Here is a 27,963-nt window from a genome sequence, read left to right as displayed (position 1 = left end):
TGCTGCCAGACCCCTCCTTGGAACATACTTCTCTTCCACCTTCACATGCAAAACAACTATAAACTGATTGAAAGATCTCTCTCACCAGAAAAAAAGATTGTTATTGTTACTTCTATTTTTAACTTGCTTGGGAGATGCTTGGACACAACTGCGATCAAGACCATATAAGTATATCAAAAGTCAAATAAACATGGAAGCCAAAGATAGAAAAAAGGAAAGACGCTTGGCTTCAAAACAATAAGAAGTGACACTCACATTTTCAATCTTTCCTCCAAAGCAAGGTCACATCCCTATTTTTGGAATAAGGCTTTCCTGACCCCAGGAGCCAGCCAAATTCCATCTGCGTTCTTACCATAGCATTGCGGTCTACGTGGACTTTAGTTTGTTGAATTTCTTCTTGTTGCACTCTTGGAAAAATAGAGGAGTCTGCTCCTTTACAGAAGAGAAGCAACTTTCCTAAAACAAAATTATGAATAGTTTAAAGCATTCAAAACCTGTAGAAATACTTAACAAACATTGGCTTCAATATCCAGCAAACAACGCAGAGGAAGAAATCTGGCAGGACTACAGAAAGAACTACTAGAAGCAGGGCTGCCTACTGAAAGATGCCTGACACTAACCTACCCAAAATGTTGTTTGACTTTAATACCTTGAGCTGGAATATCGGAAGTCAGTATCTGCCTCTGAGTAAAATTCCTGCAAAAGGCTGGACAAAGCAGTTTGTTTTTTCCTATGTTAAAGCCCTAGCGTTTTGGCGGGGTGCAGGGTAAGACTACAGTGTTCCCTACTTTCAGGAACTGAAATTTGAGAAGGATGGTTACCTCCAACATTTTTTTTTTTTGTGCTATCACCATTCCCACTCCGGGGAAGGTCTCAGATCTCCTCTCGATTCTGCCCCGTGGTTGTACGTCAGGCTGGAACATGGCAGGTGAAAGCAGGGTGTCCTCCGCGGATCACTGTCCCCATCCCTCCCTCACCTGCTGGCGGCACGAGGGAGAAAGCTCGGCAGTTTAAATGCAGAGGAGACAAAAGATGGGACCGCGAGGAAGAGGAACAGACCAGGAGAGGGCCCGAGGAGCGGGCAGCCTGGGACTTGACACGGGCAGCATTTGCTGGGCACAGAGCACACGTGTGGCCAGATACCAGAGGTCAGCTGGTGTGTGTCAACTTTGGTAGCCTCGACCGGGTCAGAGCCTTCACCTAAGTTAATTTGATAGGCCTAGAAAATCTTCAGCTTAGCTTCTCTGTGCTACAATATGCGGCGCTACACGTTCAGTACTAGGATAAAGCAAGCTTTCATACTTGTGCATATGTGCACACATCTATGGGAGACCAGAAATGAGTTTTAACTGCACCTGTGGTGGTTCTCACAATGACGCTCATACGGCGACGGACGGGATCAAAGCTCAATACATGGAGAAGTTGGTACCTTTCAAAAAACAAGAAAGGATTCAGCTTAGACTTGGTAGAAGAAAAACAACTATTCAAGGCAGAAAAATCACATAATCATCTGCAAAAATCTATACACTCTACAAATCACAGCACCCACTTGGCGATGTGCTTTTTAAAGCTACTGAACAGATTGTAGCTACGATTCACTCGTGTGCTGCAACTGAACAGCTCCCAAAGCCAGCACTGAGGGCTCAGCAGGAAAACGGAGCAGAAAAGCTCTAGTGCTGCTCTGACGACAGGGCTGAGGGTACGGACATACAAGAGAACTACCGCACGGCAAGGCTTTGGATGTACCGTCAGCCAGCTGTACTCCACTAACCGCCCACGAGCACGCTCCTTGTTGCAGCAAAAATGCGGTAATGCACCCTGCAAAGCAGATGGAGGCTGAAACTCCACTGCTTTTACTACAAGAGCATGCAGACACACACCTGCTAAGGAGCTGATGTGATGCAAGCGCACTCGCCCGTTTGTCCTCCCACATAACATCCACCTGCAATTTGTGCGATCCAACCCCCAAAACGCTGGGTTTGCTTTTCGTTCCACTGCAGGCCAGCGAGCCCAAGGTTCGGATACTCCTGATCCTCGGAGCTGCACGCACTCCTTCAGGACGCCCCGCGGTGCAGCTGCCCCACGCGTTACCCCACGGCACTGTACCGACAGCCCAGCCCGGCTCGGCCCCACCAGGGCTGGCCGCAGGTCGGGAACACCATGGTGTTCAGGATGGGGCCACTCTGCGTCAGAGCTGGGTGGCAACGAGGAGCCGCCCCAGCCCTTCCCAGGCCAAGGTCCCGCGGGGCCACCAAGCCACCAGGCGCAGCTCAGCGGGCTGGCGGGGCACCACACGCTGCACGTGGCAACACTAGCTCTTGCATCCGGTTAAGAAATTTCAACGTAAGCAGAGTTAGAAGTGAAACTTGCTTGTGATGGCAAGTTCGAGGGGAGCACTTAGACTCGGTAATTAATTCTCAGCTGCTTGCGTGCTTGCGGATGTCACAGGCGTTGTTAGCAGAGGGTAAAATCTAATTTCAGTTCAGGAGGGGAAAAAAACAAGCGAAAGCATGCTTACACAAGGAAGCAACTGCACGCAATTCAGGCTTTCAGAGTATCCCGCTCTGAGCCCCAGTCACTGTCCATAAGGTTGTCAACCAATCCATGAATCAAGGGAGCTATCTGGCCAGGCAGATATTGATGAAGGATACACACACACACACTCAAGGGACCTGAATTCAGCCTTCACTAGAATTGACTGCAGATTTTTGCAAGCAAGCCTTTTAGCCTTTTCTTTGCTGTCTTGCAATTTGTAAAAAGAATGAGTTTTTGTGCAGGTCAGTAACTGGTCTGACAACCCTTGCTGAACAGCTTTGACCCTGTCTCGTTTGCCACACAGCCTGAATTTAATTAAACCGCATGCGAGCCAGTGCTGAGCAGAGTCCATTCAATTATTATGAGCAATAGTCCTTGCCAGGCTTCCATGGCACTTACATTTCAGTTTCGTTCTTTTGGTTTTGTATTTTCATGAAATCATTTTCAAATCCTAGAAAAGTGAAACCATACCTGTCAATAAACAAGAGGACAGAACAACATTGAAAACATCCATTGGCACGTATTATATACTAGCGATGTTTTTATTTCATGTTCTGTACTGCAGAGCAGAGCAGAGAAGTTATCAAGCCCAAGCTAAAAAGCTCTGCTGGATGTGTGCTTGCTCCACGCAGAGCCAGCTCTGATGCTTTGGCACTGCTCCCACAAGCAGGAGAGCCAGGCACTGCAGTACACAGGCACCGAGACGCCCTGGACTCGGTCCCCAGGGCTCCAGCAGATTTACAAGGCATGAGCAAGTATACAGCTGCGACAGCCCCACTCTTAAAAAAAAAAGGAATTAGCAATAACATCTTAGAAAGAACTCAAATGTGGGTTTCACAAGAGCAACCCACATCATTATTTTGCCAGCGCACACAAAGGAACCAATTTGGGTGCAATATTCACATAGTATATGTATCACATAGTAAATACTGTCTGTTTCTCAGGCATTAGGACAGAACCTGTACATGTCCACGTGAGCTCCAATAAATGAGCCTGTCTCCTACTTCAGGCACTGCAGTGCTTTGGGACTCCTCTTAGCAGCGAATGCAAACCCAGGCTTCTTGAAAATCTGCTCAGTAGAGACCATTTGTACAGTAACACTTTTACAGAAAAACTTATTCAAATGCAAAGACCCATGTGACTTCACAAGGCTGTGGATCAGGCCTGGGGCTGGTACTCCGACATGCTTTCCAAACACCTGCAGCTTATCAGTTTGTGAGCACCTGATTAGAGAAAAGGGTCTACTACTTTCAGGTAACCTTCACCTCCCTCCCATTATGTCAGCTGAGAGGAAAAAAATCCACAACCTTAAAAATTCTTACTTTTTTGCACCCTTTACCAAAGCAATTTCATCTGGGGAAGAGGAGATATAGGTACATTTGTGTTCTGGATGTCCTATCAATCCATCCACCTGGTCTCCTTCTTTGATTCGAACAGTATGGCACAGGCACAAGGCACGCAGGAACAGCTCTTCTCGACACTAGGCAGATTCAGAGGAAGGGTTCGTTACAAACTTCAGTTCACATATCGAGTCTCACCTCAAAGTCCTTGGTGGCGATGTTTGTGCATGCATATTTAAAAAAACAACTATGACAAGACAAATAATAACTTAGGTTTTTCACAATATTAACTCATCGGAGAGGGATTTCAGAGAAGCTTGTAAACTAGACAGTCAGCAGCCAACTCCCTCCAGGCACCTCCCCCTTGGGCCAGTTAATTTATTTTAGAGGTACTTGCCATGCCTTAGTTTGCAAGGCCAGTTAAGCGCAGCTGTTTTATAGCTGCTTCTACACTTCAATGCTGTATAGTGTTGTCTCCAGTGAAGGAGAAAACACAGAAGTCCCAAGAATCGATCTGTTATTGCTAAACATTATCTCTATGCAAGGTCAGTGAATTGTCAAGGCAGGACCAAACCCAAACCCAAACCTGCAGAACACCTACAAACCATGGGAGAAATAAAATACTACATTCATGATCCCTGTTCGTTCGTCTCTTCCCTCCCTCCTCCCCAATCAGCTAGCTCCAAATGTTGGTTCAGAAGCTGTCAAACTGGGCGATGCTCAAATCCTGCACCTGAATTTGTGCTTCCACAGTAACAAATCAGTTAATTTCTCAGCCTGGAGCTGACAACAGAAAACCTAAGTTAGCACCACACAACTCCTTACCTTCTCTGCTTTGCCATAGTATTTCAGGGGTCCATCAGTCTGGGAGAAGCCATCAACCTCCGACATGCAGTCTTTGTACTTGTGTCCATCTATGCAGCACTCGATGAACTCCATGCTGTTTTCCGTCAAGGTCCCAGTTTTGTCCGTGAACACGAACTCCACCTGAAAGCAAGCAGGCAGCAATCCTCACTGCGTTACCACCTTCCATTGCTGTGCAAAGAGCCACGATGGAGGAGCAGCCTCCCCAAAAATGAAAGGCTGGGGCATTTTAATACATCTGACCCAATCTTGGAGAATCCTTTTCCACTTTCCTAACCTGGACCCAAAAAAGACGCATGTGCCCCAAGTGAGTTAGATCACCATACAGTTGAACTACTGCCTTCCTCAAAGCAGCTCCCTTGTTTCCCAGTTCATTTCTCAGCTGGCTGGAGGCAGCTCCTGGAGACTTTTAAAATCCATCTCAAGGCCCTTAGCTTTTCCTCATCCTCCTTATTAGTTACTTTGCTATAATTTCTGATGATTATAGAGCTGCTACTGCAGGTCTATTGCCTCCTTTGTGCGATTTTCATCTTGGTGGTGTATTTAAATTAGCTAATTGGTACTCCAAATTGAACAAACTGAGCAAAATAAAAGCAGAAGGCATGGTGCCTGCACCACGCGCAGTCTCTGCTGACGCGGATAAACAAAGAGGAGCCAGCAGCTACCCAAGGGCTCCGGCAAAACCAGCAGCAGCGTGGATGCACGTGCGTTACAGGCCCAGAGAGACGATCGGGCAGGCGTTATTTTCACTAATCCTTGAAAGAGATGGAGGATTTTTACTGAAGCAGTGAAAGCAAACCTTCCTGGCGTGCAGAGTGCTGCACTTGACATTCTCCAATATGGAAACAATTCGCATGACCCAATTCCTACTCTTTCATACACTATTTATAACCTTAGCCATTTCACAAAGTGAGTAGAATTGCATTAAATGGAAACTGCCACCAAACCAGCTGAAGTTCTGCACTGACAGGACCATGACTGACTGACAAAGTAAGGTTTCTTATTAAGGAGACCATTAGGGACGCTTGCGGCAGTGGCCTTCCAGCTATTTTTCAGAGCTATCAAGAGCTGCATGCTGGAACAAAAACAGCAATCAATTTTCTCCCTGTCCTGCTCCACACCAAGACTCGATTTCTTTAGTCTTAATTAAATACAGGAAGGCTTTTAATTTCTGCTTAAGCTTTCTTGTTAAAGCGGTATAACGACAAGACACCACGGTTAATCACTTCTTCAGGTTCCTCTGTACAAAAGAAGTATCACAACACTCAACTTGGGGCAACACTCCAAAGATTTTATACTTCTGTTTTTTGGTTTTCAACAGAACATCCCAACAGCTATGGTGAGGGAGGTGGAGAGCGGGAGAGAGACTAGCAGGCAGGAGAAGGCATTTGAGGCACAGTCATCTAAGTCTGCAGACACAGAAGAAGTTAGCAGAAGTGACAAACACCACAGTGCCGCCGCCTCCTCCACCAACGAGACGCGTGCCGTCTGCCACAGCGAGCACGGAGCGGTTTGCCGGCTCACAGTGGAGAGGAAAAACCTCTCCGACATGCCCTCCCTGGTGCAAGAGACGCCGGCCCTGCTGCTCCTGCCGGGACGCTGGACGCGTTCACACGGGGAAGCAGCGGGTTTTACAGAAAAATCCTCCCTTGAGACACTGGCTAACGCACCTGGTGCACAGCCCCACCAGGGAGGGAAGGGATGGTGCGTGCGTGGTGTTCGGGCTGGTGTCAGAAGTACACCCTTCTGCCTCACCTTCCCGTCCTGGGTGCTCTACTGCCAACACAGCCAATTTGAGTTAAAGCAGCTACAAACAGAGTTCATTCTGACCTGCCCGAGCTCTTCATTCAGGTCCGAGGTGTTCACCAGCGCGCCTTCTTTTATCTCCTCATCGTACATCTCCTTATCCCAAGAGATGAAGAAGGAGCCCAAGAACTTCTGCATCTCTACTGTAACATACATGGAGACTGGGATAATAAAATTGAACAGGACCATGAATGACAAGAAGTCCGTGAACATCCTCAAAACCTGTAATGGAAAAAGGAGAGGAAGATACAGTCTACGCCCATCAGACATAATTCAGGGACAGATTTAGTTTACAGCAACACCTCCAAGGTTTTAGACAGCTTTTTTCCCTCTAGTTAAATAGAAAAAAAAATAAAAGCCAATGGAAAAAAAAAAAAAGTGAACACAGCTAAGGCACAGGGCCAAATTCTATTTTTCTTCCATGCAGGAAATCCTTGTCTTCTGCAGATCTATGAGTGTATATCACAGAAGTGTATCTCAGTGTTTCATAATGGCTAAAGCTATGTTTTATTCAAGTACACTCCTATAAATGCTATACGCTGATTCTGGTCTCAGGTTACTGGAAATGAGGAGCAAGTGGTCTGAGACCAGTGAGGCCATGACCAAGGTACAACCGATTCGGTGACATCCCCGTAAGTCCTCCTCTATAACCAACCGAATCGACTGCTCGCCCCACACACACGCTCACTCTTTCAGGCTTGGCCACCCGTGTCTCAACAAGTTTCAGAGCCTAGCTGACATGGCCTCAGTTCAAGTTTATCTGCTCACAGCTGAAAGGTAGCTCAAGTTCAGATAAGGACTCAGGTTAAATCAGCTACTGCATTTATATATTATTTCTGCGTGGTGCAAACGATGTTCTCTGCCTGCTGTCAGTAACTGGCATGCAATCACTTTTCTCCAGGGCAACTGGGACGCCAGCGCACAAGTAGGGTTAGCAGCAGGCCTGGCTAAGAGCATCACTTTGCCTTACTCCACCCGATCATTCTCGTGCACAAGCAGGAATAAGGTAGGTAGCAACTGAGATATGAGACAAATACACACAGGAGAGACTGAAGTAAATGACAGCACTTCCAAAGAGCAAGCAGGAACTGCAAGGATGGCAGCAGACATTATCAGATCAAATAAAACTGTCAAAAGAAATAAAGCTGAAGGAGGTGCTGAAATACAAATTCATTTACCTTGAACGTCTCTCTCTCTTTCTTAGTCTTTTCATTGTACCAAGGCTCATCATTAAATGGATTACTCTGCCAGACATATTTCAGAGTCGTGCACACCGTAGCTTTGCTCAATAGGATGCATAAATACACTATCAAGAAAGCGTTGATAGATCTGAAAAATAGGTTTCTCTTTAAAATTCTTGCAGCTATTTTTAATAGAAAATTATGCAAATAAGCAGGAACAAAACTTCCTTACTTTTAAGAAGGGAATTACAGAACAACTGCTTTTGACAGTGCTGATATTCAGGGTCAGTTCATATATTTTAACATGTCTTAGTTTTTTAAAATAAAGAAAAACTACTAAACGATGCAGCTTCTTGAAAGATATGCTTAATCAAATACACAGATTTTCTATGCAATCAGAGAGCATCTGAAACAAAAGGCAGCAAATTAGGGGATTATTTCTGTACAAATCATCCATGAAAAAAACAACAGCTTTTACCGATTTTTTCCCTGCTAAAAATACTCACTTTTCTACAGCAGAACGTTTCTGAGATTTCCCTTGGTAGTTCAAAGCCATTTTTGTTTCCATTCCAGTATAGACCGCAACTCCTACAGAATATTAAAGCAGAGCTCATAAGAGACTTGCAACCCGAGGGGGATCCAGCTCTCCCTTAGCCATAAGGGGCATCGGTGTTTACATGCAACTCGATTCTCAGCTCAGGAAAAAGGTATTACCCAAGGGCTGCGCAGCTACAGAGCTGCAGCAGCTCCTAAGTAACATTAATTGCATATATCCCCGAGCGCTGCTCAGGAGCCTAAGAATCACGCATGGTTAGAAAAAGGGTTTAGCCTTCCATCTGCACCTGCATCCTAAATTACAAATATCTATGACCGAGATAATAGCACAGGTTTTCAGCAAAGGATTTGGAAACAATTCCCTACTCTTCATACATCAGGCAGAAAAAGAAAAGCTTGCTCTGGTATGTCAACCCAGCCTACGTGGCATTGCAGACAGAACCACTGTCTCTAAATCTCACCCTCCAAACTTAGCAGTCTACAGTCGCATTCATATGCAAGTTGAGTCCTGGCTAGATAAGCCTTTTCCCCTGCCTAGATCTAGGGCTGAACATCTACATTTGCCTGCTAGCATTGCTCATCGGAACTATTTAAATAAAAATAAATTTTAAAAATTGCTCACCATAAATCTTCTTGGTATTTTTGAGGGTAGCACCTTTCAGCAACAGGTTTTCAGGACCCAAAGACCTAAACATAAAAGAAATACCATTACAGCACTGAAAACACAGTCAAACTTCTTCATAGTTCAAACCCAGAGATCAATTAAAAAGCTAAACAGGGGTTCTTAAGATCTGATTACTCGATTTGTATATAAAATTGGGAATTGTTTGACTTTGCCTGTTTTTCCCTTTACATACTTTCATTTCCATTTGATCTTACACAGACTATTCTTGGTGTTCAAAATTCCAGATTTAGTGATGGATTTCAAGTCAGGTTTTTGAGAATAAGTGCAAAATATTCAGATCTAATAATATATTCCAGTACTTATATAAAACCCTGATTATAAGTGGTGAATACCTATCAACTTGCACACAGGCAATCAAATGGCACCATGAAGAGATGGCTGCTTCCTTCGCCCCCCTCCCTTCCACCCATGTTTTCATTTCTCTTTGAAAGTCCCACCCGCAACCCTCTGTTGCTTCTGTTTCTTCAATCAATCAGGCACTAGATTATCTGACTGCAAATATCTCAACAAGCGTTTACTGTCCCATCGCTGAGGATTTCTGTGCCGCAGGCAGCATCCAGGGCAACCATGAGTCTCTCAGTCCCCAAGACTTTGCCGTGTAGGTTTTCAGGTACATCTGTCACAGCACGGTGCATGACAGGCACCACAGCGAGGACAGAAACCGTCCATCCGGCTTTGAAGATGTTGTACGACGTTGCTTGCCTATTCTTTCAGAAAAGCCTTGACTGCTGCACAAGCTCCTGCTTCCCCAGGAGCAACAGTCCCTTGCGACTGCCTGGTGAATTTGCTGCCTGCCAGGCCGCTTCAGACCGACGGTGCGAGGACCAGGGCTGCCCTCCAGTCCAGGCTCTTTGCAGCACTGGGCCCATCCCTGTTTTCCCGGCCCCAACAACATTGCTACGCACAGTAAGAGTGTGTTTTGCTAGCACGGACACATTACCGGTTCTCAGCCTGAGCTAGTTAGACCCCCGCACACCTGCAGAGAGGAGGATGGCTCTCTGGAGAGCGGTGGTGCTCAGCACACCACGCTCCGCTCCTGCTGGCCTTCGCTTCGGCAGGGGAACAAAGTCAACGGGTGATCTGCACTCCAAAGCTTTGGGATCGGGACGCCCGTCAGACTCGCTCGCCCGTAAGGCTGGGAAGGACGGCTCTTGCAGGGACAAGAGTGGTGAGGAGGAATGCATAGTTTCTTACATCACCTGAGCCCTCAGACCTGCAAACCCATCTTGTCCCCACGGTGGCCTGGGTCATCTCTCAGAGGCGCTAACAGCTAGGAGCCGAGACTTAGAGATTGTCTACAGCTTTTGCTCCAAGCTACCAGAAGTTTCCCCAATCACCAGGAGCGGTACAGCTGAATCACTGAGCGGAGAGAAAAATTACAGGCCTCCTTTAACAAACAAAATATTTGGAACAGTTAAAGAAAACCAACATTCCCTAGCGATGGTAATGAGTTCAGACCCTTGAACTTTGATACTGATGCTTAACATCTTTGAGCAGGGCCAGCAAAACAGCCACAAGACTAACCTGGCTACAGGCTCTTGATTACTTCTGTAGATAATAATTCTTCCAACAAATCTGCAATAAAAATAAGAAACTTGAATTATAAACAAGTGTCAATATTTCATTATAAAGAGCAACGACAAGCATATTCAACATCATCAGGAGATGGGAACAAACATGCAGACTAGTACACTTGAGAGCCTCCTGCTTCAAAGGGTCCCTGCATGCAGGACGGACAGACAACCACCCGCCATCCAGCCAGCGCTGCTCTTCCCATTACTGCTCCTCAGGGACTGCACGTATGCACTCCTGTTTCACTTATGAAGTAAAACACATTGCAGCAAACCTCCTTCAAAGGATTTAACCACAAAGACACTTTAATCCCAAAAGCAAGTTCAGGCCAATGCATTTTTACTTCAAGTACACCCGCCTAAGACTAGGCGCATAGACTGTTACAACCAGCTTAGCGGACAAAAAGTAACTCATTACACCACGACAGGCATTTCACTAGAGATGTTTTACTGTAGAACTGAGCCCTGAAGAAGGCTGGCTTTGACTCTGCTATCCCTGGTCAGCAAGGAGGCCAGCAGCTTATCACCACCTCCAAAATCATCTTTCGCTCTTTGACGAAAGGAAAGCACCCTTCACCCTGCTGCCTGCAGCTCATCAGCCCCCCGTCCCGCGTGGCTCGGGCGTCTGCAGGAAGGAGACAGCAGCCAGCTCGCGCCAGGTCGGGAGAGGACGAGGAGCGGTGGCCGTTGTCGTACTCACTTGTAGAGGTCCGGCTGAGGCTGTTCACATTCGATGGTGGCAGTAAGGGAGTCTATGGCTTCATCCGTACAGAGCACGGCGGTATCCCGCACCGCGTAGTGAGTCTAGGCAGAGACAGCACCGGCGTGACCGTCAGGAGCCGGCCAGCCCGCCGGTTCCCCCTAACGCAACTCACGCTCCAGCGCTCGGTAGTTTTAGCAAGTTACTTAAAATGCCGATGGATAGAAAAGGCTCATGAGTGAGCCGCTCATCTGAGCTCTAACCTCCTCTCCCACAAAACAGCTGAAGTGTCTCAGCTGAAGGCTGAAGTTAATATGCTTAAAAGAAACCATAGTGGGAAGGAGCCGTTAGATATCTGTTCAATAAAAATGGGACAATTTGGGTTTTTCCCACAGAGCACCAAGCCCGTGAGACTTGCCAACTCCTGCGACCCGGGTTTGTGCCTAGGGGAGGCTGTGGGTGCTCCCCGGGCAGGGAGGGCCTCCGCGGCCCCGGCCCGTGCTGCTCCTGAAGGTAATTAGAAGCTGGCGCCGGTGCCGGGGGACCAGGCAGAGCACCGACAGACTCGAAGCTATTTTTAGCAGCTGCTGCTGTGAAGGTTCATCTCTCACAATTAATTGGAAAGCCCACGAAGGATCCACCCGCTGCCTTCGAGGTGCTATTTATAGGAGCTACTTAGAGCTCTAAATCACTCCAGGCTTAGACAGACTGCCTTAATCCATCTTCGTAAACAAATTCATTAAAGAGCTTCCTCAGCCCATTACGTTTGTGTTCCTCTCGTTGTGCATCCCGGGAGGAACCGTGACATTGCACGCATTGCATTCATGATGTTATAAATACCCACCTTAATGCACTTTTGGTATCCTGCCTGGGTTCTCATACTAAAAGCATGCACATACGTGCAATTCTGCTATAAATCATAGCTTTTGTGAAACAGAACTCCAACCTGTTCATACAAGGCCCAGCAATGAACCAGGCCCTTCTGCTAAGGTTCATGTCCACTGTTCCTGTAACCACGGACACTGGAAGCACTGAATGACACCTCAAAGCAGCCTCCTAATCGATACCAGGCTCTTTGCTTCTTTAGAAAAATGCATCTTCTTTTATCTAACATAAGACGAAAGATTCCTGCTTCAAAAGACAGAACCCTGCCAAAATCCACTGTATAATTCTGCCTCAGTTTTACGTAGTTAGGAATCTTTCTCCATAAGCATGATCTGACACACGCCAAATACCAGAAAAGTATCCAACAGGTAGGCAGCAAGTATCAGTGCACTTGAGGTTTTGGGAGTACGTGAGCGTGCTTCCCTCGCCCTAGTTTTGCGGAAGGCCTGGTTCTTGACGTTAGATCTGTATCCCCAAACAGCACTCGCTGTTCTGTCCTTTCCCTATCCCACTCTTCAAATTTTCATTCTACATTTTCATCTTATCGAGAAACAGGAAACAGCTCCCAGTCATCTACAGAAATTCACAAACCAAGAAAAAAAAAAGATATATACATATATATACACACACACACACACTGCTTAAAATAGAAATTTAGCATTCCACTTAGACTCAAAAGTTAGTTAGAGCTAAGACTCTCAAAGTTATGTTGACTCATGCATGCAACATACCTGATGTTAATAAATGATTGCCTATTTAATATGGCTATCTATTTTTGGCCTCAAGCAGCTCCAAAGCTCCGTTCCTCTTTGCTAGTGTAATTAGCATGATACATGAATACTGCATCAGCACTTATGTGTGATTTTTAGTATTGATTGACAGCCACCCATAAAGAGACTAGCTGTAGACCCCTTACAACGCGCAAAATCAGTGATGGTATTCCCACCAACTTCAGTCTGCTGGAATTAATCATGTTATTTTTAAGTAATTTCCATTTTTCCTACTGCAATTGCTAACATCTGTACAAATATTTATGAAATACAAGTGCAAACAAGTTCTCACGTCTTCTGACGTATTGAATTTTTGTCATTGTTTCTCTCCCTCGTTTGGAAAGGTGGGAAGAATAAAGAAGAGAAATCAAACTAAGGAAGAGATTCATCCCGAGCAGGACAAATGCCAAATTTCACTTCTTGATCCAGGAATTGGGGCAGGGGAGGAAGAGACATTACTCCTGTAGAGTAAAAGAAAACAGTGATTTTTTTCCCCCCTCAGTTTGGCGGGGGGAGCGGGCAGGGAAGGGAATCCATAAATGAATCAAAAGATATTGCCTTAAGAAGTCCCGGATTTCACTGAAAAAGTTCTGTCGTTCTGTCAAACAACAGAATTATTTACAAGACCTAGAAAAGGGAGCCAGAAGTTCAAGCAACTGCACTCCCTGCTTCACCTACACACCAGACCTCACGACACGGGACACAAAACGGGGAGCAGCACCCTGCTTCCAGGGATGGGCAGTACAGCAGGGAAGCCACATCCATGAAGACCAACTCACTTTGGGGCAATGCCAGGAGAAATGGCTGTTTATAACAAACGCACACACAAAAGAAAAAATAAATAAATAAACAACCCACGGAGCACTTTGGTGCTGACTCACTGGATGAGCAAATGTAGGGAACAGATGTTAAATATAGCCAAGTCACCATGAGGATTGGTGCCGTGGGAGCATCCTCCAATTAATCAAACAGACATACGCATTGCACAAGCACTGACTTCAGTCACAACTAAAGGCATCTGTACACCAAGAGCAGCGACTCCTGGGCGCAGCACATCCATCCTCATCACCTTGAAATTTGACTCGCCATCGAGACTGGCTGTAGTGACGTAACAGGTCCCATCAGCGCTACTTGAGGCCAATAATATCAAGTCACAGGGGAAGGTCTCATCTGCTTTCACTTCTACTATGTCTCCAACCTGGAAGAAAAGAAATGTTTAAAAGAACCACTTCACAAAGCCCTTCAGGTTATTATTAGAGGGTTGCAGATTTAGCTTCTCTCAAAGTCTGAAAGAAATCATGTTCACTAGAAGGGAAATGAGAGTTTATGATGATTAAAAACAACAACAAAAACCCACCCCAAATCCAAAGATTCAGTAATTCACCTTTCACAAACGAGAACTGCTGCATGAAACTAGCTACAGTCTCTGCAACAGCAGCGAAGCATCAGAAATTAGGAACCTGGGCCTTTTTCCATTTACAGGAATGCCACATTTCTAATCCCCTAACCACGAGGCAGTTGTCTGCCACCCTTTCCATAGGGCATAGGATTTTTTTGTGTTGAGAAGAGGCATTTAACCGCGCAACAGTAAGACTCAGGCTCTTGAAATTTCTCATGGACTCCCTTCTGTGTCTTCAGCTCTTCTCACCTCTAGTTGCTATAGAGGTGCCCTAGCTATTTTTTACTAGCCTCTGAAGGAGTGGGGTTTCAGGTTTTCTCCCTTCTCTCTTTCCCTTAAGATGTGATTTTTTTGCAGCTACCACATGTTTTTCCCTGGCTTTGAAATCCCCTCCCTGCCAGGATGGGGAGGGCGCTGCAGCTACGATAAGGAAAGCAAAGGTTTAAGCTTATTTTGTAGTCGAGGCAGTCTACCTCTGCGAATATAGCTTGTTCCCCAGGGCCTCCTCGCCGCGCGGGCTCAGCTGCACGGCTCGGCAGAGACGGCTGCCGGGTGCTCTGCCACGCACGGCGCGCCGGTACCCGGGCATCACACCGGAGTCCGACAGGTCGAGTCGGGACGGGCGACGTGATGCATTTATTATTTATTTCTCTGCAAAACCCCGATGAAGCGCTAGTCTGAAGCGTGGGGTGACAAATGAACGTCAGAGCTGGTGTACTTTTTTGGTGTCCTTGGGAGAGTTGGAAATAGAAAAGGACTGCCTGTCCCAGATAAATGCAAACGATGACAGACCTGTCATTTGTCAGCCCCGGCAAGGCTTTTGCGAGACAGCCGTTCAAAGGCGCTCAAACAAAGGAGGCCTCAGCTGCCAGCCGGGAAGGGGGCTTGGAGCGCCTCGCGTGAAGGCAGGACGCTGGTGCAGTGCAGCGAGGTGGCCGAGCCAACCTAAGCGCAGGACCCCTTCCTGGGGATGCCCACCGCCTCCTCCTGACCTGCCTTCGGCAGTCCTAATGCCCAGCTGCACCCAGATTTGAGGGGGAAGGAGGTGGGCCACCCCACATCCTAATTTTCCCATTGGCTTCAGTGATAACTGCACCTGAATTCTCAATTAAAAAAAACTTACCTTGATTTTTTCGCTCTCTTTCTGCACTTGCTTGGCATTTTCAACAATGAAGACGTTACTTTTGTTTACTTCGTTGTCAGCTCTGTGTCTCAGCCAGTCCTCATATCCCTAGGCACACAAACACAGGCAACAAACTCATAACAAAGCAAACTACTGAAATAAGATGAGTGGGGATGGAGAAAAAGGGAGAAAAGAAAAAGGAATAAATTAAACAGTCCTGAGAACTCCTTCATGCCTGACAAGACATCAACGAGAGTAGCGCAGACTAAATCAATTAAAAAAAAGTACATATTTGACAGATTCAGAACAGATTAAAATAACACACACAAAAATAATCTATATGCATTGCATGCAACGAGCAGCTAAACTACTGCAGCATGCTTTTATTATCCTCAGTGCTGGCAAGAATAGGCTCATAATGTAAATAATATGCTTAGTGCCCTGTGACTGCTTCCCAAGGTAAAGCAGGACAAGACTCCTCAGTCTTCACTAAGAGAATAAAATATTCATATCTGAAGTAGATGGATTTTGTTCTACCTCTCCTTTTCTGGCCCCTGCAGAAGAAACTTGTTTTATTATTTAATACTTCTGTAGAAGTTTAAAGTGGCACATGTGCATACGACAGGAGGAGAAAAGGTCTGTTATCACAGCAAGGAGAAAGAGAACTGCATATTTGCAGGGCTGTCTAGATGTTTGAATGGAGCCTGTCCTTCTCCTTTACCAACAAGGGAGTGCAGCAGCGGCTACATTTGCAGCATGTCTCTGTTTCCTGCAAAGGCTCAGAGAGCACATCTAAAAGGAGAAGAAACAAGGTCCAGTAAAGCCAGAACTAGAGAGCTAGCTACAGCGGTAACCTTAATAACCACCGTTTTGCTTTCAAGAACACATATAGATAGCATTGCACATTGTCAAAATAAAATAGAGATCTACGTTCACATGCAACGTGCAGTCCCTCCGGAAAAGCACCAACGCACGCCTGACGTTCTGGGAAGCGGTTATCAAGCTCACCAGCTCGTTTTGGCAATCGCCAAATACGTTCAAATACATGCCGAATTCATTTTTTTCCCCCATTTTATAGCCCCGAGAACATAAGAAACCTTCCTGCAGGAAGCGAGCTTCCTCCCCCACAGGGATCCTGTTACCTGCTTGATAGCTGTGACAGTGATCACGAAGAAAAGGGGAAGTCCACTGGTCACCGGGCTGGTTGGGGTATCCACTATGACCTGCACAGGAAAAAATGGAGTTAAACAAATAAAACGGTGACAACGTGTTCTCGGGCAGCGGAAGAACTAAGAGCTCTGGCAGAGGGCGGCGAAGGAGCTCCGTAGGGCCGGTGCCGTGCTGGGCTTGGCGGGAAGGAGCGCCCTCCCTGCTGCCGAGGGACGATCCCGCAGGAACACCGTGTGGACAGGGCACCGGCCCGAGAGGGAGCCACCCCACAGCTCACTGAGCTCCGTGTCGAGTCGGGGGCGACCTGTACCAAACCGGGCATAGACGGGAGCTCGCCGAGTCCTCAGGGCACGTGTTTCACCAGGCGCCAGCCGGTAAAACGGATTTAATCAACTTTGACTTTCCTTGCCCAGACCTCGCTGGGGAAAAGCCCATCGGAAGCGGCGCAAAGCCGAAGCCTGGCCCAGCACCAGCGGGAGCCCGGCGGCACGGAAAAGGGCTCCTGAGGGCAGGGTGGCCCGAAGGGGAAGAGCAGGCCGGTAATCGGGCGGGAGCAGCGCAAGCCAGGAAACGCCGCAGCCTGCGCCCGCTGCTGGGACCGCTGCTGGGACGGGGACGCGTTTTACGGCTCCCCCCCACCTAGAGGCACCTCCAGACTCTGTGCAAACACCCGAAGTGAACTCGGGCAGGCCGGGAGCCCCCGGGACAGCCTCAGGTGCGGCGAAACGGGCCGCCCCCAGGACGCGGGAGCCCAGAGGCAGACGCGGGGGCTGCGGAGGCGAGGGCCGGGGAGCCGCCACAAACGCACTGTGCTCCCACAAAGCCACTCTGTCTTGCTCTGTTTATTTGCATTTCGCTGGCACTCTCACAAAACAACAGAATCTGTATTTATTGTTTTAGGCGGTCTGCAAAAAGCACAAAGCTGTTCTCATCTGCTGGGAGGAAGCTGCTTGGGAACTTTTAACTCTTTGAAATAGCTGTACTTCGCAATTTTACCCTGCACCTTTGGACTCAGATGGAGAAGAGATTTAAAAAAATACTACGAGGGGAACAGAAACATCACAGGAGCAGCCAGGTACGTGATACGAGTTTAACGCAAGGGTAAACCAAAAGATAAAACCCAACAAGTATTTCCAGGAGCACAAACTCCTGGTGCGCTCGAATGGATCTGAAGCGTTTACTGCGTCGTACAGACACATCACACACAGCATGTTATGCCCAGACAGCCAGATGTTAAAGCCAACACTGAGGCACATGCCAGTCTGCCAAAATTCATCTCGCAAAACTGGACAGAGCTTCCAAATACAACAGGGATTTTTGCTTTTAACTAAGAAGGGCAAGCGAGAGAGCAGAGATATTGACGCTGTGCTTCCTGGCATTCCCACAGCTACCCAACAGAGCTGTTTTCTGCGTTGGACAAGATCCAGCTGTGAAGATATATTTATTCAAGCAAACAGTATGATTTCCGTCTATACAGATGCTATATTATAGATGTATGAATACATACAGTAGATGATGTACACAGAATAACTCATCTATGTACTTGGAGATGGCTGCCGTGTTCCTTACACCTCCCATGGCTCCATACCGCTCTCCTCCCCTTCCCCATTCATGGAAAGCAGAAGGACGAATGAACAACAACCCAGAACAAAGACTCCTTTGAAGTTATTTTTGAGATGTTTTAGGACTTCAACAGCTTAATTTGGATCCACTTAAAAGTGGCAAAACCTTTCTGTTATCAAGTTTCCTCCTAATTCACTGTTTACAAAACTGAAGACCATAGCCCAGCAGCCATCTTTACCAACCAAAAGGAACATTTCCCATTTCTGGCACCTCCTACATCAGCTTGCTGCTGTCATGTTGGTCTCTCTAAAAGCACACATTGACTACACTCACTCAAAGCCACCCTTTCCTCCAGAGTTTATTCACAGTTAACTTTCCGTGTTGCAATATATGAATCAGTAATTCATATCCCTGTTCGTATACTACTTGGTATTTTGTGTGTAATGCATGCACTCTCTCTTCTTCTCTCTGCAAGGAGAGCTGGATAGCCCGCGGTTTGGTTACGGATTTCGGGGGCAGGCAGACCGGCGTCACCAGACGGGTGCTGGCAGGGCTCTCGGTGCAGCGCAATGCTTCCTTAGGAAACTCCACGCTAGAGAACTGCTACCAAGTGCTGTGATACGTCACTCGTAAGGAAGCACTTAGGGTAATTCTATTAATTTAAAGTAATTAAAAGATAAGCACCAACATTTAGCTCTAGATGACATTTATCAAGGTAAACCCTTGATATTTTAAGTTAATGAAATTACCTTGAATGCTTAAATGTAAGTGACGTCTCCAGCAGCTCCCGAACAAAGAGCGCTGGGGAGCTGCCCATTACTCTACACGGTAGCAACTGTGTTAGTGCCGCCAGGTTGGCTGGTTGGCTTATTTTTGGCTTATCTCTAATGGAGCATGTGGGTTGCTTCCTTATTTTAGAGGTGATCACAGCCCATGAAATAGAAACGAGAAAGGACAGGGCTCTCTGCTCACCTGCATACGCCTACATCTAAAACAGGTAGCTGCTAAACTGCAGTGAGTTGTTCAAGTACAATCGAGAATATCCCTCCTTCTTCATGTCCAGAGGGTCAACAGAGCAAGTGTAGAACCGCGTCACTACACAGCCAGCCACACGAAAAGGACATCCCGACTCCAGGGCATTGCCTCGGTACAAGGCGAATTACAAATGCGTTCTGACATGGTGGAACAACGCCAGCAAAATCAAGCGACGGACGGGCGCCAGCTGCTGCCGAGGGACCCAGGCCTTTCACGTAATACCGTCATTAGGAGCCATCCACAGCGGTTACATTGGGATCACCTATTCCCGCAGCAGCCACCCCTGGAATAGTCATAAACCCTAATCCGTTACTGCAAGGATAAAAACTTGCCTGCATGTTTGAAGGATGGTGCCTGCTAGAACAAAATGATACCCCAAGATCGGAGTCAAAATCCCAGAGAATGCCCTTGGTGATTCTCCCAAACTTCCTTCCCATCCCTTCCCCCAGATATATTTGGGCAGCCTGCTTTTCTTTCAGTTGACAGAACAGAAAAACAAGCATTCAGGTTTGCTCAGGATTTGTCCCTTATCCCACGACACAAAGCAGAGCAGAAGATGCTTATCTGTATATAAAATTTGCTATTTCACCCGTGCAAAATAGCTTCCTGAAGCTCCATATTCCCAAAGCTCGTGGTACGAGCTCACCCGAGTTTCACTGCAGACAACCTGTCTTTTCTGCTTGCCTTGACACTTACTACAGCTAAGACCTAACAGACATCATACAACTTGGGAAAATGCGTATTGTTTTACGGCAGAAGTAATAAAGCAGCTGAAGTTGGATCTTAATTCTGCAGCACTCAATATACCTATTTCCACTGCTCGACTCGTCTTAATGGGGTTTAAACGTCAAGAAGGCTTTTAAATTGTTTCAGCGGTCATTCGAATGTGATCTCAGGCTGAAATATTTTAATTGTTATTACACCTTGAATTGTGTGCCAGAATTATAACACAGCTTCCAATAAAAAACAATAAAAAAACCCACTTACAAGCACCAGGAGAGTCAGTTTGAAATATCAATTGTTTTCCAAGCTGTGCTTAAAATCAGCATTTAAAGAAAAAACCCTTGGCACCGATCTCCATGCAAAACCCTCTTACCTGCACCAGGAAGATAATGAGGAAGTAGAAGTTGGCAATTCTCCTGAACTGTTCAAAGAGGTTCTTGGGGAGGAAGTTCCAGACCGTGTACTGCGGGGGAGAGAAACGGGACAGCTTTGGTGCTGCGCCTTTCCAGACGTCACTACAAACAGGCAGACACAGAGCTCATGGACCGTATCTACTGATCCGTGCAAAACAGGGAATGAGTTTTCATCCTGAAGCAAGGCAAACTGCTGTACCAAGTAAACTCCCGTTACAATTTCACAGAAGTTGCAGGCAGAGGGGGAGCCCGCGGTGGCCAGGTCCCCACCGCCCCCAGCGGGGACTCCCCGGGGCGATTCCCCGGCGCTTTTCGTTAACGGGAGGCTGTTAATACTCGCCGACTCCTGCAGATCGCCGGCTCTGCGGCCGGGAGCCGCGGCGCTGGGGAACCGCCGCGCGCCCCGTGGTTTTGCGGAGCGGCTGCTGCTGATTTACTGCAGCCGCAGAGGTCGGCTGGCCGCAGCCTGCAAACCGGCACGGCGCCAGCCATTTCACAAACAGGCCTCATAGGATGTCACAGTCTGCTTAATTAGAAGCTACTCAGCTAATTGCTCAACGATGCAGGCCTTGCGCAGCGAGGTGTGCACAGCTACGCGAGCAGCTCCTGGGCCCTGCAGGCAAAGGGCCGGGTGACTGTTCCTCAAACTCCAGCGCGATGCACCTATATGCTAAGATGCAACCTAACTCCTGTTTGAACTTCCAGCACCACTTCCAGCTTCGGCTCTCTCCGCTGGTTCACAAAACAGCTGAAAGTGGGCCAAAAAATTTCACTAAAATTCTTATTTTGTCAAAATAGCCCAACACAGTTTGAGATGGGGAAGGATAACAGAGATAAAAACAACAGGATTTCTTTCAGCAATTGGCTTCTAGATATGCATTTGGAGAAACGTAACTTAATGAAGAGGTAGCATACATTAAAGGGAATTTAAGAACAACATGGAAAACAATGTGTCTAATATTTGATCTTTCAGTATGCCTTAAATAAAGAAAGAATAATGAGTTGCAAAGACTCAAGAGCAATGTCCACCTAAATGAAAAAAAAGACTGGGCAGCTAGGGAAAGTCCATGCTTAGCAAATATAAACACACACAAAAGAACAAAGATGCAACATTCAGAAGTAAAAGATGATTGATAAAATTAGTGTCAAAACAAACCATTTACCAGGGAACCAAGACACAGTCAGCTGTTCTCTAAAGGATGCATCTTGAATGTCAAGGAAAAGCCAATGGGAATGCTACATGGTTTTAAAATGTTTAGACTTAAAACTTTTCCTGATATAAATCCATTCAGCATAGCAACACGGGAAGAAGCAAGATACAAGTTAAAAAATTTTTTTACAGCTCAAGTGTAGTAGAACTGAAGCCTCATTGTACACTGAGCATCAGGAACCACAACTAACGCAACATGTATCCAGATGTGTTGACACTATTTGATGCCATTTGTTTGACATTTTACTTAATTTTTTTTTCAAGCCTTTTGAAATAGCTTCACGAATGCCAAGGAAAAAGCTAAACAGAAGGCAGGCAGGTGTCATCACACAGTTTTCCCACAATAAACAAAAGCTTACGTTAATACAATATGAATGTTTTCCTTCTCATCCAAAGGGACAAACAGAACATGGTTATTTTTGTCCTATTTGAAGGGAGAGGATTAAAAATAAAAAAGCGCAGAATGAGAATAGGGGAATCACATTTATCTGTTAATTTATAAAATAATCCCCACTTCCTTTCCCAAACCTAAGTTGCTGTCATATCATATGCTCTATTATACTTAACCTTCCCTTTGAGGAAAGGGGAATACCAGAAAGTATAACAAACATCGCCACATGCTTTGCTACCCTCCGGCACAGAGGAGAGGACACTGTACACGTCCTCACCAGGGTGAGTGGGAAGGAAAAAAGGATGGACTTAAAGCTTAAATTTCAAAAAAAAAAAAAAAAAAAAAAAAAAGAAAAGAAAAAAATATACACATACATGTGATTGACAGTAAGATGAGGCTGAAGTACCTGTGTAGGGAATACATGCAAGCTATGATTAAGCAACCACGGCACCTGCATTAACAGAGCAAACTCACCTTGGACGAGACGATCCTGTTGTCGCAGAACTTCTGCGCGACATACGCATCCGTTTCCGAAACCGGACGGTGCCCAACCACCACGGTGCGTGTACCGACTCGCTTCTCTTCCCCGGCACACTGCCAGAGACAAGCAGGGAAGGCAAATTAAGTTTCGAGCCCCCCCAAAAATCTGCATAAAGGTATTTGTTGTTTCAGACTTGGAGCAAGTCATTCTGTTTGCAGGAAATCAGGCAGCCTGAGCCCTCGAGGGTTCGCTTCTCCGCCCCAGCAGAAGCGCACCCAGCAGACGGGACGCACGCGAGGTCATTTAGCAAAACCCTGGCAGAGACAAGACTGTAAGTGGGGTCCCACGCGGCCACCGCCGCAACCCCGGCCCTGCAGCGCTTGGCTCCCCATCCCACGTTGCAAGGGAGAAGTTGTGGTGAGGGGTCACCACATTCCTGGTCCATCACGAACACCTTCTCCTGCCTGGAAGCACAGTGGTTTTCAGCAGCATCTGCTGCTGCCCGAGGTCTCCCGGCGTGGTGGAGGAGCTCCCGTCTGCCGCGGGTCCCAAGAACATCTGCCAGCGAGAAACCTCTCCACCGCGATCTTCAGGAGGAGAGGCACCTTGGGGTACCCTTGCCTGGGGTCCCTCCATACAAGCCATCTCCAACTGCTGACACAGGAGCATATTTATACAGATCCTGAAGCTTCTGCAGCCCGCGACTAAAGTCTCTCTTTAATTTCAGTTCTGGTTTTCCACAAGTTTCCTTTTTAATCCTCAATCACTGCACAACGGTGCAGCCACGTCAGTACACACACCAGCAACTCTTTCCAGGATAGCCGCACGTGCAAGCTGTGCCCACGCGCGCTGCAACTTCTCCTTCTTAAAGGAGAAGGGTAACATGCCTTTACCAAGCATTTGCAAGCCTTAGAGATATACTTATCTTTAAGCATCTCTTCCTATTTCCTATTCCCGATTTGGAGACACCCACTTACGGACATCAAACCTTTTCTCGTGCCAGTATTTACCGGCAGAAACAATTATAGCCTCAGGTTTCTATGACGGCTTCATAATTTATACCAGGATCCCAGAGAAGACAGTGGAAATAGCACCTTCCTTTATGCTTCTTTTCCCGTCAAACCGTCAAGTCTACCTGAAATACCGCACAACCTCACTTATGCATGCAGACTCGGGATTTAATTTAAGGCACACTTCTGCTGTGTTTAAGTCTAAACTAAAAATGAGAAATAGAGAAGATCACAAACTTACTGCATGGAAAGGTTATTTCAAAATAAAAAGCCTGCATTTCAGCTTTCATATGAATGCCAGTTATGTCAGCAGCACGTCAGCAGAACCAATTACTTTTCCTCCGAAACGGCCGAGCACGGAAGCCCGATCTGCTCCCGGCGGGCTCGGAGGGGAGGCTCCACCAAGCGGCTCCGCGGCACGAGTCTCACCCGAGCAACTTCTCCGTGGCTCGGGCACTTTTTGCAGGTTGGGGCAAGGCGACCCAGCTACCTGGCACCGACCGCGTGTCCCCCTCCGGTGCCCACCCCGGCCCGGCAGCTCTCCCTCCCTGTTCATCCTCCCGGCGCTACGAGCCGCAGCTCACACGGCTGCAGGGACATAACAGAGGCTTTGCAAAACTCGGTACAGAGCAGCCGAGAGGGGGGCAGCTATTCACCACCTCTGCAGATGCCGGGGCTGGGGATTACCAGCAGAGATCACCAGGCAACAGGTCTGACACAAACAGCAGGGAGCACGCCCGAGTCAGCCGTGCCACCCAATGCCACCGCTACGGAGGCCAGAGGCACGCGTGGATTAAAACAGCAGCCAGATGAGCTCAGAGAAGGCCCACGGCCGTGATGCAGCGCTCCAGGCTCGACACAACCCGCAGGGCCACTCGGGGAGCTCCACGGAGGCAGCAACACTGCTGGTGTTGCTCCCAAGCTTCGCCTTAGCAAACGCTTGCTCAGGGCTGCAGCCGGAGCCGGCTCACAGTGCCGGGCAGACCTTGGCTCCGGCCCAGCACGGCGGCTCCCACGCTCCTAGGGACGAGCGGGGTGCACGGGGCACCCAGCTCCGAAACCTCGGGAGGTCAGAGGCACGTGCACCCACCAGCAAAGTTCAGGCTCCCGCGGCCCCTCCAGCTCGCGGCGCCCCTCTTACCTCTCCCTCCACGAGCTTGCTCCCTTCTGCACCCCCTCCTGCTCCGCTCCGCATGCTTCGCCCGAGCCAGCACGGCTCGTCCTCCTGCGCCCTCGCCTGCGCCGAGCCTCCCGCTCTCGGGTCCCGCAGCCTGGGCCGCGCTCTGCTCCTTGCCGAGGGCCGTGAGCTGCCAGGACGCACACGCGCACCTCCCGGCACGGCTCGGGGCCGCCCAGCGCCACGGCTCGCTCATCGGCAGGGGCTCCCGAACACTCCCATCTCAACGGCGGCACCTCGCGATCCCCTCGCCTGCCCCGTGAGCCCCACAGCGGTCACGGCCAGGCCGCGGCGCGGGACGAACCACCGGGGCTTTTGCTTTTCTCGCTTGCACGTTTGGTTTTTTCTAAGCACAATAAGATGTCACATATGAGTGATAACCTGTCGTCACAGTGTCACAGGGGCTTAACGACAGCCCCTTTACTCGACGGCGGTCAGAGGAAAGATAAGGGAATAACAGGAAGGAGAGTATTTATAGCCTGTCAGATCCAGGTCAGGCAAGGAAAGAATTTGTGTCCTCCCAGTTAAAATAGACCCGATGCATTCTCGCCTTCACATGCGCGCGCCGAGCTGCCAAACGTGGAGCAAAACTCACGTGGAAATGAGTCGTCCCGGACACAAAGGCGGGAGCTGTCCTGAGCTAAGGTTCAGACAAGGTGGTCCACAAACGGGCTCTGCAGACCTTGCGGCAACTACGCGCACACGGCGCACTCAGGGTCCCATCGGGGCATCCTCAGATTTCTCCAGCATCACCAAACCCGGTGACCACAGGGCTCCCCGCGTCCACACTTGGGATGAGGGACCCACCTGGGCCAGAAACACACATCCTTGAAGAAAGGCAAGAGCTTCACCCCAAAATACTTGCAACCTCCTTCGGACGTTTCCATTCGGCAGGTTTCTCCAGTGACGAGGCGTTGCAGAGAGACAGCCAAACCATTTTAGTTTGAAACACCCGCGTGCAAACCATCCTCCCGCCCGTCCTCCAGGAGCACAGAAGGTCCCAGCAGGGCCCTTCTCTAGCTATTCTCAGCAGAAATCCATCCGGTTTAGCTATAATCCAGCAAGTGTTTTCTTTGGCACACCTACACTTGGAAATTACAGCAGAATAAGTTAGGGCACAAACTGGAGGCACAACAGCTCTCCCGTGGCAGACCGTACGGGAACGCCCAGCTCCAGCTCGTCTGCACCGACTTCACCCATCGCCGGGAGTCACGGGGGGCTCCTGCAGCCCGCAGCGAAAGGCCCCGGCACAGACCCCCGAGACCCCGGAGGCTTCCCCGTGGAGGTAACCACATCGTCTTGCAGCACCGAATACATCAAAGACAGATCTTCTCAATCCAGCGGAGACTGCGTTAAAATCATGTGCAGAAAACAAGGTACCTGAAAATATGGGAAGTAATGGCGCTTGTCTAATTAAATACAACCCTCGTGTGTAAAACTCTGCACTTGCTAAAACTTTGTTAAAAACACTTGCAAACTTCAGACAAGTGTCGATTCATAGGCAGCACGGATGCCTATCGGTAACAGCAGCCCTCAAAAAGTGACCGACTTCAACGGGGAAGCACAGCAGGGTCCCTCTCCCTCGGCTTCCAGCCCCCGACTGCCTGGCACGTACAAGGTCCCTGGCGAAAGAAAAAATGGCTGTTTTCAAGAAAATAAGTAAATAAAAATAAAGTTGTGGAGTAGGTTACAAATTGGCTTTTTGTCCTTTCTAAACCCCCTCGCACGTGTGCTGAGTGTTGCTGGCCTGGACTCCCAGAGATCTGCTAGGGGTTCGACCAGCCCCGGTGGGCCCGAGGCACCACAGAGGCGGGCACGACACGGCCCCGCGCTGGATGTCCCCCCAGCCTGGCACTGGGTGCTCAGGAAGGTGCTGCTCGCTCGCAGCCATCCTGCAAAAACCAGCTAATGGCAAAAGCAGCAGCAACCAACAGAGCACCAGGGAAAGCTGGTTACAGTCGGTGTCGGCTGAAACCGAGACAACTTAACAAAACGTGATTAAAATAGTGCCTGTGGTTAGGAAGGCTATAAGCAAGTTATTTTGTCCCTCCAACATCCAGTTGCTCAGCATCAGAAGCAGACCGACCCCAAAGAGCTCTGTGCAGGGCTGGGCTTAACAGGCATTTTCAATTCGCTTCATAATTTTGTTAAGAGGAGAAGGAGCGGAAAAAAGGAGCCTTCTCAGATCGGGCCAAGCTTTTTCAGAATTAGGTTTTGGGATTTTCAGACATGCACAGGAAAAGCATTTTTCACTGTTCAAGGGCATTAACAGGCAGCTGGGCTGCTAAAGCACCAATGGATACTGTTCATGCTTTTCTTATGCTTATTAATCCCCAACCCTAGTGCTTGTTTGCTTTGAAACCCCACCAGGGCAGGTGCCAAAAAATGCAAGCTCCCTATCAGGTGTCGGCTGCCCAGCAAACGTCAGCCGGCGGCGGGCGGGCGGGCGCTGCTGGCATGCACCACCGCAGGAACCACGTCCCACTTGTCCAGAGGGCCCCATCACCGGCACCTTGTCAGGCCGCAAGCAAAACCCACAGATGGAAAAGGCACCCTGGAAACAGCCCTGCTAAGAGAGCAAGGCCGAGGCCCGGCAAGGACCTCTGGGGATCGTGCATGAACTGCACCATCCCCACCGGCTGCCTGGGCAAGAACAGAGTCGCACGTGACTTGCGAGCATCCTTCCTAGCCCCGGAGCGGAAAGGAGAGCTCCCTCTGCCCCCAGGCACACGGGAAGGACAGCGGGAAACAGGACAGAGGTGAGGATTTGCAAACAGAAACAAAGCACTGGTAAAACGCTTTCGGAAGAGTACACAGCAACATTTACTTTGTAAGACTATCTATAGTTAGCCATGGAGAACTTGAAATATGAAGCACACAAAACCCCGAAACGGAGGAATAAACCCCAGTTACGGTGTGCTAGGTAAGCAGGGCAGCTACTCTGCTCTTCCACCAACCATGACCTACTCATTCTGGCTTTCATCTCTCATTTCCCCTTTTTTTTCCCCCATCTGAAGCAGCTCATTCGGAAATCACAACAAAACCCTCGACGGCCCCAGGGCTTCCGTTTGCTATTCCTCCGAACGCTTGCAGACCTGTGGTATTGCAGCATCGCAGAGCCATGCAGCCAAACGGAAGGCCTAACATCAAATTTCTTGGATTTTTTCAACTGCCAAAAAGTGAACACGCATTATGATACAGACGCCTACATTTATGACAAAAGCTCCTTCGCTCGCTCTGCAGTCAAAAGCTATTATTTTGACAACTGCACTTCGTGCGCCATCATTCTACAAATGGCTCTCCGGGATGCTAATAGACGGCAAAGCCTTAATAATAGTTCTCAGCAGAGACGCGAGAGGTGATTCAGGGACTAACT

The 27,963-nt window shown here is 48.2% G+C and overlaps 1 protein-coding gene across 7 annotated transcripts in view; it reads right to left on the bottom strand.

The window, feature by feature from the left end:
* Positions 1-27,963, bottom strand: part of ATP11C (ATPase phospholipid transporting 11C) — a 73,589-nt gene that overhangs the window by 22,744 nt on the left and 22,882 nt on the right. For 4 of the 7 annotated variants that reach the window (XM_064518308.1, XM_064518309.1, XM_064518307.1 and 1 more), the window contains exons 1-17: positions 24,552-24,620; positions 22,394-22,513; positions 20,279-20,368; positions 16,557-16,637; positions 15,415-15,522; positions 13,962-14,090; positions 11,238-11,341; positions 10,491-10,541; positions 8,904-8,968; positions 8,233-8,314; positions 7,724-7,874; positions 6,570-6,767; positions 4,701-4,862; positions 3,858-4,015; positions 2,935-3,006; positions 1,356-1,429; positions 353-456 (exon numbers count right to left, since the gene is read on the bottom strand). In XM_064518308.1, coding sequence (XP_064374378.1) covers positions 353-456; positions 1,356-1,429; positions 2,935-3,006; positions 3,858-4,015; positions 4,701-4,862; positions 6,570-6,767; positions 7,724-7,874; positions 8,233-8,314; positions 8,904-8,968; positions 10,491-10,541; positions 11,238-11,341; positions 13,962-14,090; positions 15,415-15,522; positions 16,557-16,637; positions 20,279-20,368; positions 22,394-22,513; positions 24,552-24,605 — 1,803 coding nt within the window. In that variant the 5' untranslated portion in view covers positions 24,606-24,620. Of the gene's footprint in view, positions 1-352; positions 457-1,355; positions 1,430-2,934; positions 3,007-3,857; positions 4,016-4,700; positions 4,863-6,569; positions 6,768-7,723; positions 7,875-8,232; positions 8,315-8,903; positions 8,969-10,490; positions 10,542-11,237; positions 11,342-13,961; positions 14,091-15,414; positions 15,523-16,556; positions 16,638-20,278; positions 20,369-22,393; positions 22,514-24,551; positions 24,621-27,963 lie in introns of those variants that run through there. The other 3 variants (XM_064518310.1, XM_064518311.1, XM_026110950.2) reach the window with 1 other exon arrangement.

The sequence above is a fragment of the Dromaius novaehollandiae genome, chromosome 11, assembly GCF_036370855.1.
Source record: "Dromaius novaehollandiae isolate bDroNov1 chromosome 11, bDroNov1.hap1, whole genome shotgun sequence".
Classification (NCBI taxonomy): Eukaryota; Metazoa; Chordata; class Aves; order Casuariiformes; family Dromaiidae; genus Dromaius; species Dromaius novaehollandiae.
The sequence above is the reverse complement of the archived record's forward strand: the minus strand, read 5'-3'. Positions and strand labels throughout refer to the sequence as shown.